General features: G+C 37.8%; 1 protein-coding gene across 1 annotated transcript in view; it reads right to left on the bottom strand.

The window, feature by feature from the left end:
- brinp1 (bone morphogenetic protein/retinoic acid inducible neural-specific 1) overlaps positions 1-12493 on the bottom strand; it is a 125321-nt gene that overhangs the window by 16076 nt on the left and 96752 nt on the right. The window contains exon 5 of the mRNA XM_086152121.1: positions 11801-11906. Within this exon, the coding sequence (XP_086008247.1) occupies positions 11801-11906 (106 nt within the window). The remainder of the gene's footprint in view (positions 1-11800; positions 11907-12493) is intronic.

The following is a 12493-nucleotide window of genomic DNA, read 5'->3' as shown; positions in this document are numbered from 1 at the left end:
GGATAATCTGCAACTACTACCTAATTAAACACAAATTTCAGTCTAAAATCCCATTTTTTTTAGATTTAATTTAATTTAATTTCATTTCATTTCATTTCATTCATAATTTTTTAGATGCCTAAATAAGTGTCACTTTCTCTTTTTTATTTAATTTAATTTAATTTAATTTTATTTTATTTTCCTTGTTGTCTGAGCAGGATATTGGATAGGATAGGACAGACCTTAATTAATCCCTTTGGAGACTCTTTTGGAAATTATGGTACCAGTAGCATGGCACGTTACAGTACATAGAAATCAGGGTTGATATCAGCTATAAAAAATATATATAAAAAAGTGAGTTCAACAAAAAATTATTTTCAAAAGAAAACTAAATGACAAAATGACAAATGCAACACAATTGATAGAAGATGACGATAACATATTTATCTTGAGATTAAAACTTTGGCTCATTAATTCAGCATATTCAAGAAACATAGCTTACTTAATTAGTCAGACAGGGCTTACTTTTCTCAGCAATTTTGCCAAATATATCAGAGTTCTGCAATATGTATTGCATCCCAATGTGGCATAATGAAATCAAAGTGCGAGCAAGGTATCGCACCATGCATCAATCTCAGCACGACCACTCGATACCCTGTAACTTCAAGCTGTCAGTCCACAAAATACCCCGTAACCACCCTGTCTAACTGGCTGTAAACAAGCAAAGCCTCAAAATGTCAATTGAGCCTCCTTGTGTCAGCGCCTGGATTATTTATGTCCGTTGACCCGATCCAGGCCCTCAAATATTCCTCGAATGCCCCGAAATGAAGACTCTGCATCTGCGACTTTGTCTTTTTCATTATGTCTCTTTTGAGAGTACTCTATTTTTACGCGGTGATGGATGGGGAGTGTGGACCACAACTGAGGCTTCTAACTGCCTTGGCAAGAAGTAGCCTGCACATTGCAATGCTACGGTCCACCTCATAAGTTACAGTTTCATTAAAGATTAATTGACCATTGTGTGGCTGCAATTTTGCAAAATAATCACTACTTAATCCACTGGTGCAATAAAGTGCATTACTTGAATAGGGGCATTAAATTACCATTGGAGGTTATCGTCGCAGCCATGATACGAAACCAAAGACCCTTGAACTGGAATATTGCCTGCTGTTTCTTCTCAGGTCCAGCTCTATCCGTAGATACTCAAACAGAAGGGGCATATCGTTTTGAGATTTGCTGCATTGGCCCATTTCACACAAGAGCTCCTCTTCCACAACTATGAGATAAAGGTGCAGCTTAAGTAGCTATTTATCCACTTTTCATTTCTTGGCATAAGGCGCTTCTCCGACAGTGTGTGTTGGACTTGACAGAGGATAACACGTTGCACCGGAGCTATTCTCAGCTCTCGGAATATGTTAGCATTTTTTAGTTCTGAATGAGCTGTGCTTAGCATCCGAATGAATAATGTGTTGATGTGTCTGTGGCTGAGTAGATTACAGTAGATTATCGTAAGTGTTCTCGGTGCAGAAGAAAACCAACACCTCGCGTCGTCTAACGGGCATGTTGACTCCACGATTTGTGATTCAGTCATACAACTAGTGTAAACAATAGCGCGGTACAACTTAATAAAGATCCCCGCCGCCGACATCTATTCATATCCTATCGAGGAACAGGAAAAAAAAGGGGAATAAAAGGGATTCTTGGGAATTCATATTTCAAACAAGTGGACAAGTGGAAAATCCTGTTTCCGTATGAATATACCCTATCGGCAATGAAGTATGCATGTGCTGTACACTAAACTGTGCCTGCTGAAGCAGGAACGCGTCACGTGGGCGTGTGTGTGTGTGTGTGTGTGTGTTCGGGTATGCTTATCTATGTTGTTTACACAAAAGAAAAAAAAAACAAAAAACAAGGTGCAGTAATCACCATAAAAGCATATAACAAATTGCCCCGGTGTTCAGGGCGCAGAAGGCCCTGCCTCTGAAGGAGAGAATCACAGAAATTGCATGTTGAAGCAATTGTTGGATTGAGGAGTCTATCTGGAGAGGCGGATGAGCTCTCCAAGCGGCTGAGTTATTGCCTGTTGCGCTGCATGCTCCACACGCAGGTCGAGAATTAAAGTGAGTTTCTTATTAGAATTGCTGTGCATTTTCTGAGAGTAAAATCCCAAACGGGTGCATGAGAAGAATATATGTATCTAAGGACGAATACCCATGAAATGCTAAATCTGTGCTCTTCTCAACAATAGTGAGAGCATCCAGATAGACCAAAAAGTTGTCAAAATGTTCGTAATAGTAGCCTTATAACAAATAAAGCGAGGAACCGCAAGTAGAGATATGATTTCTGTTGGCTGTGACTGCGCATCACTTGCACTGTTCAAGCTGTTTCATCATGTGCCGCAGCGTGTCCCTGCACAGCAGTAACAGTTGAGCCCGGACTGGTGAGACATCGCGTCGGCAACACACATGCATGTCCGCGCGCAAATACACACTGATGCCGAGGCACAAGCGTAGACACGCCATCCTTGGCAAAATCACATGTTTTACAAGAACCCTTGGGGGGAGGGGGGGTAGAAGGGGGTAGAAATGACAGGCTCTGACATTTCCATTTCAGCTAAAAATGATACAACTGTCCTCAAAGTGTCAAGTGTCTCAGTAAACAGCCCCTGATCAAAAGCTGAGATTTAGCGGTAAAATTACAGCAAACATTCCTAAGCGCAGAAATAATGTTCATCCATTTGCGTATGAGTTTTCTGCGTTTGTTGACAACCGTCAACCTGCTGAATCCCAAATGGGGCGTTGCGCCAAATCGACAAGCGAATTGGAATGCGGGAGAAATTCAGTATCAAGCAAACTGTATTCTTTAATATATACATTGTAAATATATATATATATTTATATATAAATATAACTTTTCATTTTTTATGCATATCTATATTTGTATATGCATGTATGTATGTGTCTATACATGTATGCATGTATATATTTATTTTATCCCTTTGTTTTATTTATACATATATAATATATTATGTTTTCTTTTATATGTATAATTTTCTATTGATCTATTAATTTCTTTATATATATATTTATATATTAAGAGAGAGAGATTTTTTTTCCAGGTTTTTTTTTTTTCTGTGAGAGGTAGGGATCACCATGGCTCAGCAGCAAGTCAATCACAAGGCCGCTTATAGACACATACAACCTTTCACCACCCCATTACATGTCATATGGATGCGTACAATCATTCACTGTCTCATCATGGGGTCAAAATTGAGATCATCCCTGGATTGCAAATGACTTCTCATTGACTTCGGCTCCAACCAGCTTTGATTAAAAAACGCTATTACGCTATTCTATTATGCTATTATACTATTATGCTATTCACCCGTCTCTGTAAACATGCTCACAGAATGACCAACCTGCAGATGTGAAACATCGAAGATAGATACATTTCTATCAGCTAGAAGCTCCAGCGATGTCTTCGCAAAGCCCCACCGAGCCCTTAAGAAAACAAGCTTTGAAGACAATTTGACGTAGTTGCCAAACCGTGTAATTGCACACCGGCTCATGATATTTTCCCTGTTAACTTGGATTTAGAAAGAGGTGGGTGTAGATTTTTTTTTTTTTTTTTTCCTACCATGGCATCTGCAGCAACTCTTGCTGTCGGCAAGACCGAGCGAGGTAAAAGGAGATTTATAGTCACGCTGGTCCGAATGGAAACTCACTCTTGATTGACCACTTCCAATTGAAAACTGACCTCCAGGTCAGCGTGAGAAGATTTCATCGGGCGCTGGGTTTTAACCATGTTAGAGGAAAAAGGTTGGGTGGTTGGGGATGGGGGGTGGATGTGTGCAGCCATCCATCTTGAAAATGATCCACTGTTATCAGTTCTCTGGGCAAAAAGGAGGTATGTTTTTATAATGGGTCCATTTCATGGGCTCGGACCGCTGACAGTCCGTGAAATATAACCGAGGTTGTGTTTTCTTAAGTTAAAACGCCATAAAATTATGGTCAAAGGGGTGTTTTAGATTCTTTTTTTTTTTGTTGAAAACCTATATGTCTGGTTCTCTGAAGAAAAAAAAAAAGGAAACACTTGGTCGAGCAGAAAAACAGCAAATCACTCAATGAGAATGGAAATGATGTGTATGTTTTTTTTGTGCTAAACCAACATTTGCTCTTCATCAAACACTTTTCTGAATTTTCGTTTTTCTTTTTTTTTTTTTGTCTGAGTCTGACTAGACAAGGATGTTCTGTTTACAGATATACTTAAGACCCCCAAAACTTTTTTTTTTTTTTTTTTCTTTTAAACCTGCTTATTTGATCTGCGTTGTGCCGTGTTTGCCTGCCCGACAATGACAACGGCATCATGGCTTGAAAAGAAAGACAAGCATTGAGCGACAGAGCAATGAGTATCTAATTCATCACCCTTGGCGCGGCCTGCCTACAGGGCCGGTTTAATTTATTTTCATTTCACCACTTTGAAAACTGTTGGCTCAGGCTATTCTAACATATTCATAAATCTTCCCAGATAGGCTCATGGCTCTTCCAAGATAGGCTCTTGAGGAAACTGGGAAAAAAAAAAGAGAGAGGAGAGAGAAAGCATGTGTTGGGGATTGAGAAAAGCAAATTACTTTGCTTTTGTTTTCCCTGCTAATTTATGACAGCCATATGGAGGTGATTGGGACCTTCTAAGGTAATGGCTTGTGGAGATTCCAGGGCTCTTTATCTTTTTCACCAGGTTGTAAGTGTTTTCTCAACACAACATGTTTTTGTGTGGAATATCAAATCACATCATTATTATTCAAATCTCTTTTCTGATCTTTATCTCTGCCGTTCGCGACACCGAAATGTTTTTGAACTCTCAAATACCCTTTAGAATAAACTCGTTATTGCACATCTTAAGTAATCCAACCGTCTTGAATCATTCATTCATTATCAACACCGCTTATCCTGCAATCAGGGTCGAGAGGGAGGCACCCTATCCTGACTGTCAATGATGGAGAGGCGGGGCTCATCCCTGACCGGTCACCTGTCAATCGCCATTCACTTTTTCATTCATTTGTCACATAGAGACATAAAACTATTTACTCCATCAATTCATTTCATAGCAACATACAGCCTTTCACCCTCTCATTGAACTTTCACATGGAGAAATATAAGCATTCATTCATTATATAAGTCAGATGGACACATATAACCATTCACCCTCTCATTCATGCATCACATAAGGACATGCAACTATTCACTCTCTTTGGTCAATTTACGGTCACAAATGAGTCTTCTGTATGTTTTTGGACTGTGGGAAGATACTAGTCAGGGTCAAATCGTGCAGGAGCCTATGGATAAAAACATAGATATTATTGCGACTACTGCTACTATTACTACTTCTAAAGGTCAGAGCAGCGGAGTCGCTGCCCATCTTCCCCTGTGAGCTTAAAACCTACCTCTTCACCAAGAACTACCCCACTAATCGCACTTAACACCCCCCCCCCACACACACACACACACAACAAAAAAAAAAAAAAAGGAAGAAATGAATGTATGTGTGTATATGGTTTTGAGATGACTATTTGATAGAGTGGTGACTTCTGAATAACGGCTACTGGTAGTTTGGGTCTTTGGTTATTGAATTGCAATTTTTGTTAGTCGCTTTGGATAAAAGCGTCTGTGAAATGACTGTAATGTAATATAATGTAATGTACTAATACTACTACTAATAATGATAATAATCATCACCATTATTAATATAATTAACAATTATAGTAACGATAATCATAGTGTTTGGTTGTTTCCCTTATGAATATATGACTTATGGGCATTTATTTCCTATCAATTGATGGCGATTCTAGTGAAAAAAATGCTTGCAGTCTTCATATGTATCTTATTACAGATACTTTGTTGAGTTTTGGAAAGTTGTAATCTAATAAAAATCAAATCTAATCAAATTTATGTTGACTTCTGGGTCAATGACTATCCCGGATGTCATTGGCCCAGAGGCAGGGTTCACCCCCGACTGGACACCTTTCAATCACAAACAACCATCCACATAGATACGTACAACCATTCACTCCATCAATACATTGTTTAGCGACATACAACTATTCACCCTCATCAAAACATTCAGTCATAAGTCATATAGAGGCCTACAACCATTCATTCATTCATAAGTCACATAGGGATATACAACCATTCACACTCCCATTCATGCATCATATAGAGACGTGCCAATATTCACACTCTCTTGACAAGTTAAGGTTTCCAATTAATCTTTTGCATGTTTTTGGACTGTGGGATGACAGCTGGAAACCCAGAGGAAAAGCAGACAAGAGAAAAACATGCAAACTCGAGTAGGAATTGAACCAAGGACCTCGTGACTCTGAGGCATTAGCGCTAACTACAGCTTATGATGTGAAAAATCATATCCTATTAGAAAACATCTGTGTCCCAGGCTCATCTTTAATTTGAGTTTGGTGAGATGAAAAACGAGAGAAAGAGATCAAGGATCAATTGGACCTTGAAATGGTCTCTTGCGATAACACGCCGCGATGCCTCTCGCCTGGCAGGTGAAAATCGATGGCGCCTTGCATTTAGAACAATATTGCGGGATGAAGTTTGGACACTAAAAATGGCCAAATTAAAAAAAAAAAAAAAAAAAATCCGGCCACAATAAGTTTAAGCAGTGAGAAGTTTTTCATGTTTGATGGATCAAAGCTGTGCAGAGGCATGCGTGAAATCTAATGTGAGAAAAAGAAGTCGTTCCAGTGCCATCTTTAATTATGATGATTGCCAGGGGGGGGCGATGCACAAGGTGTCGGTAAATATGCCAACTATATAAGAAAAAAAAAAACAGTTGGAGAGAAGAAGATGGAGTTCTGGCTTTGATAGGTGGCTCCCTTTATGTGGGATTCCACTACAGCATTCTCATCTAAATCTTAGTAAAAGCAGACGGCACATCCAGTGAGTGTCATATCCGTATTGTGTTATCTGCAGCGCACAGCCTCACTGGCTCACAAAGAGCAGACCACAGGGGTGAGGGAGAGAGTGGGGAAAAAAATATATATTTCTTTTTAAAAAATCTGTCATTTCCGAACGAGTGTCTAAAGTGTCTAAAGATAAATTTGACCGCGAGTAATTTCAGTAGTTTTTTTTTTTTTTTTTTCTCTCTCTGTGTTTTGATTTGTACCACTATGCTGCGTCAGACCATTCCCAAGCTTATCCCGACAAAGCTATTTCCATAAAAAAAAAAAAAAAAGTCAGTGTGAAATGTTTGGTGTCAATTATTTCCTTGTGCATGTTTTCAAATGAATTCGAGCCTAAAGGTAGATAAAGTGCTGGGGTCTGGGATGAAAAATAAAGGCGGTGTTGAAAAGAAAAGACGTGATTAAGAGTTTAATTAGAAAATGAAATGGAGTGGGTTTTCTATTACTGCATCCCTGCCGTAACTCATATGGTGCTGCATACTAAAATAACTCTCTTGTTTAAGTGTTGCAAATAAATTAGTTGGTTTGGATTTTTTTTCTTTTCTTCTTAATATGTTTGTACATTTGTAAATGATGAAAGGAGAACAAAATTTGATTTTTATGAACATACTTTATCTATATGTTTATTTATTCATTCACAAGTATTAGCAAGCTAGTCAGAAATAATCCTTTTGGACAGATTGAGTTAAAAAAAAAATAAAAAAAAAATCCATGCACACCCATGCATGCAAGCTTGCACACACACACACAGACATCATAAGAATGATGAATTGAGAAAATAATCAATTTCTGGTTGTGAGTAAATAAATACTAAAAAGTTATGACCCTTGTTTGTGATTTATTTAGTTATTTATTTAAGTATTTTCTTTAAGATAATTGTTCTGTAAAATAATTGAACCAATCACTGGATTTATAGTCAATTATTACAAAAAGTAATAAAAAAGTCAAATTAAAAAAAAAAAAAAAAAAAAAAAAAAATTATATCTTATACCAGAATTTTTGAAAGATTGGTAATAATCAGTGTCAGCCGGCCATGTGTGCTTTGAACTACATTTCACCAGGTAATCCGGTTCATCTTCTGCATTTTTTGGACAGTGAGAGCACACTTGGAAAACCGGAAGAAGCCGTGCAGACAAGACAAGAACATACAAACCCCTATAGGAATTGATCCAGGGACCTCCTTACTGTGAGGGGGTGGTGCTAACAACAGCTTATGATGTGTAAAGTCATATCCTTCTAGAAAACATCCGTGTCTCATCTTTAATTTGAGTTTGGCGAGATAAGGAGATCAAGGATCCATTGGATCAAGTTTAACTTCCTATCAAATTCCTATCAATGGATATTGATTCTAGTAACAACATGCGTAAGGTGTTTGGAATGTATCTTGTTATTAAATATTTTTCATGAGCTTTGGACAGTTTCAATCAAATTAGTTATCACGAGTTTGAAATTTGAATAACTAGTTAAAGTTTGAAGTTGACAAAGCAGCCTCAAAGGAAAACAGCATCAGACTGAATGGATGTAAAGGGGCTTCAGGCCAACTGGTGGCAGTAACGCACCTCCCAACTGCTTTGTGAGATGCCAGTTTACATAGAATATTTAGAAAAAGCAGAGTCTCACCTCCCCTGTCGGCTTCCAACACAACGCGTGGCTACCTCGGTGGTGTTTACATTTTTCTTTGAATCTAATTGCTGTGCCTTGCCTCATCATCACCCCTGTAACAAAATGCATGAGCATTCTTGCAGAGTATCGCTACATAACGCCATGCATTTTGTTGTCGCCTCAGCTGTCAGGCAGACACAGGTGGTTTTGTTAATGCAGTCATATACAGATACAGTGTGTTGCATTCAAGTACAGTTTAGCAGCTTGATGCTAATGGCTTAGGTTGTCAAGTCAGCTCTTGCTGTGATCATACATTTATATTGCATGCAGTCAGTACACTGGAAAAAAATATTTTAACAAGCAATTATGAATTTCTATGTTGTTTTCAGTGTATTGTAGAAACATTTGGCATGAATGTAAAAAAATAAGAAAAAAATGAGAAAAATCAACCAATCCAGTGTTTCAAGTTTGTGATATTTATTTATTTTGCATTTACTATCATCCATCCTTTTATTTATTTATTTGTAATTTTAATCAATGTATCTAGAATTGTGTTTTATCATGGATAGTTTTGTTCATGTGATCTTATGGAGCTGCATACTGGACATGGAATATATCAGCAGGAACATTTTTCTTCTGGCCAGAATAATGCACTTTAATGCAATAAGTACAAATGAAACAGAAACTTCTTCAAAATACCCATTGTCATTTAAAACCTGAATAATTCACATTTCAATGACTATGCAAATGTGCCAAAACCTATGACTTGGTAGACTCCGTGCCCAAATGAAAAATATTGAAATTTCATGTTACTATAAACATTAAGTGAGATTTTTAATAGGAATGTAATAGACATTTGCAATATAACAATAATTGTTGGGCAAATGAATATCATGAATAATAAATTAAAAGCTAAATCACCAAAGCCTTTTTTAGTGTTGACATGAATGAAGTTTTAAATGATTGAAGTTGGTAATTTTTTAAGAAGGAATACCATTTGTGTTATTTGCGTGTGTTTGTCAACACAGCAAAAAAAAGCCCCTCCATTTACTTCATTGCAGTGGGGAGAGAGGCAGAGTGGTGAAAAATAAAATGAAAAGAAAAAAATAAAATAAGAGGCTTTAACATGGATTTCCCTGCGGAGTCAGACCAATAACGTTATTCTAAAGATGACTGAATTGCTAGGGAACAATGAAAGAGTTCAAATACTCTAAAAGGTTTAATCCCAGCGACGTGAGACTTAGTTCAGACTGCGTCCTGTGACCCAAGTCAATGAAAAGGTTAAACCTATGCAAATTTCATAGACCCGGGAAGACACACCAATGATGAATGTACAATAGTAGCTTGAAAGGTAGAAACACAGACTGTGGCTCGCCAAGGGACAATAAGGACTTACGGCTACGTTTATGCATGCTATTATGTCAGAATGAGCAAATTCGATAATTGGATCACAGTATCAGCGAGGCATATATGTTAAAAGCTCCCCAATGAGCATTCGTGGACTCTGAAGTACCATCACTTTGAAGACGTTGTACTTGTGAAGAAGCCGCGCCGTCATCGGCTGTCATCGTAATTGAGGGTAAAAAAAACGTGAAATGCTGTGAAAAAGAATTACTTTTGAGACAAACTCAGTGCCTCCGTTTACCCTCCTGTTTTACACCTAAAATGCACAAACACACATATTCATGAAAAAAAAAAAAAAAAAAGCAATATAATTTGGCCTAATACTCAAAAGGGAAATCCCATCCAAAAAAGCTTTTTTCATTCTCTTTGAGTTATTATCGGTCTCAAAGGAAGAATCTTTTCCAGGCCTGTCATCTATCAATTTTGTGACTCAAGTCTTCAGAGAGGCTTACGCATGACAATAAAGCTTTCCCCGAAACCTATAGAGTGCTTTGAGTGGCTGGCTTAAAAGTGATGAAGCGCATTGTTCTGCACCCTCGCATTTGTTGTCAGATTTTTTTCCAGACTTGCCCCCCCTAACAAAACACCGCCCTGACCCTTCACAAAACACACACATCGACTAAATACCGCCAACGGCATGGTGACTCCTTTCGCACACCTAAATTACCACCCACATAAATATGTATAGGTATATCAGCGGTTCACTAAATCTGCATGCAATCTGACCAAAAAGTGCGATGATTCCTCTCTATTTCATCTTAAACTACCTGCGAGTGTAGAGCTTGACACATGTGGCAAACCCCTTTTTTATAATAATCCATTGATAGACAGGAAATGCAATGTTATTTCTTACAGTCGACCAATTTCATGAGACATGATTAGCGCTATCATCAATTTCTGACATATTGGGCACTTTGCTCTGAATGCCACGAGGCATCTTTTCATCATCATCATCCACTCATCTGTTTAATCTTCCTTCCTCCTTCTTATCCGATGTCAGCAGAAGTCAAACTGTGTTTGCCATTAAATGCTGCGCCAGGGATTGAGGGAAGAATCAGAATCATCGATATCCCGGCTGGATTATATATGACCAAGGCTCTGACTCTTTTTCTAAAGATAATTTTTTCAAGAAGTAATCTGGTAAAAATCCAGCTGTGGATTGTTGATGATTTATTTTTATTATTATTATTATTATTATTATTATTATTGTTCAAATTATGACCAATAATGACTATAAGAATTTGTAATACTATTTTAGACCATTTTTTTATGTATTTAATTGGGGAATGACATGTAAAAATAGATAACTGAATAAATAAACAACACAGCATAGTATGTTAATATAAAACTGACTTGTTTTTCAAGGCTTAGAATTTATTTTTCTGTTGAAGATAGTTGGATTGAACTCTTCCTTGTGACAAATATGAACTTTGAAGGATTAGTTGCATTTATTTTGTACATGAATGTGGTATTTTTGCATTTCTATCTTTTTTTTTTTTTTTCAATATTTGCCTCAAATAGTTCCAAATACTTAAATAAAATCCAGACTATTTCCAGGCAACAACTTGCAGTCTCACATCTTTATGATTAATTTTCATATTAGCTTGACTATTTTGCGATGTGGAATTTTAATGAAAGCAGTGAGATGGGGTAGAGAGTTGATGCTTCATCGGATTTACGAATCCAGCAACGTTGAATCAAATCAACCGCCGTCGATGACCATCATTAAAGACTGACCATGAAATCACACATTGATTTTGCTCGAGCCGTCTTGCAGCGTTCAATGTCACAGGGAGGACAACGTATGGAAAACACTGATACGGCTGGTTTATTTACCTTGCAGGTGAAGCTTGCTCTCGGGGCTCTGCAGAAGGATCGAGCTCACGGAGTCCAGATTGTCGTAGCTACTGCATCCCAGCGGGCCCGTCCTTGTCTCCGTCACCTACGACAGAATAAAAAAAACAAAAACATTTGTTTTCACATATCTGTGTAGTGAGAAGTCAGACCTCCCTTTTTTCGTCTCAAATGACAGTTTCTTTCTCTTCCGAATGTTACCTCTACGCTTCTTTTCAACTCTTCCTGTCTGGAATGCCTGTCCTCAAGGCCATGGTGGAGAACGAGAACAATTACAGCGATCAATAACGCTTAAAATATAGATGTTAGAGACGCGGCTATTTTTTATGTAGCTGCTTGTGCCGTGTCCAAACTCGCTACTAAGGTGAGATTTATTCGCCTTAAAGATCCTTTATGAGACATCAATGGACATTTCCTTGAATTAAGTTCCCCGCTCCGTGCCAAACAACGGCACCCAACCTCGGAACAGCCTTTCCTGATACTCATCCCCTAAGAAACCATAACACGCTTCAAGTGTGAAGAAGCAGCTGTGTGATAATATTCCTCCCATGCTGCACCATAAAAAGCCCGTGTATAAAAAAAAAGGAGACTGGACTTTTATTTATTTATTTCTTTATTTATTTTATAACTCTGCTTAAGTCTTTTATAAGCTGCTTTGGAACTTTTTGAAGAACC

The sequence above is a fragment of the Fistularia commersonii genome, chromosome 9 (genome assembly GCF_037954325.1).
Source record: "Fistularia commersonii isolate RoL2024-O1a breed Wild chromosome 9, RoL_Fcom_v1.0, whole genome shotgun sequence".
NCBI classification, from domain to species: domain Eukaryota; kingdom Metazoa; phylum Chordata; class Actinopteri; order Syngnathiformes; family Fistulariidae; genus Fistularia; species Fistularia commersonii.
This window is presented reverse-complemented; position numbering and strand designations above follow the sequence as displayed.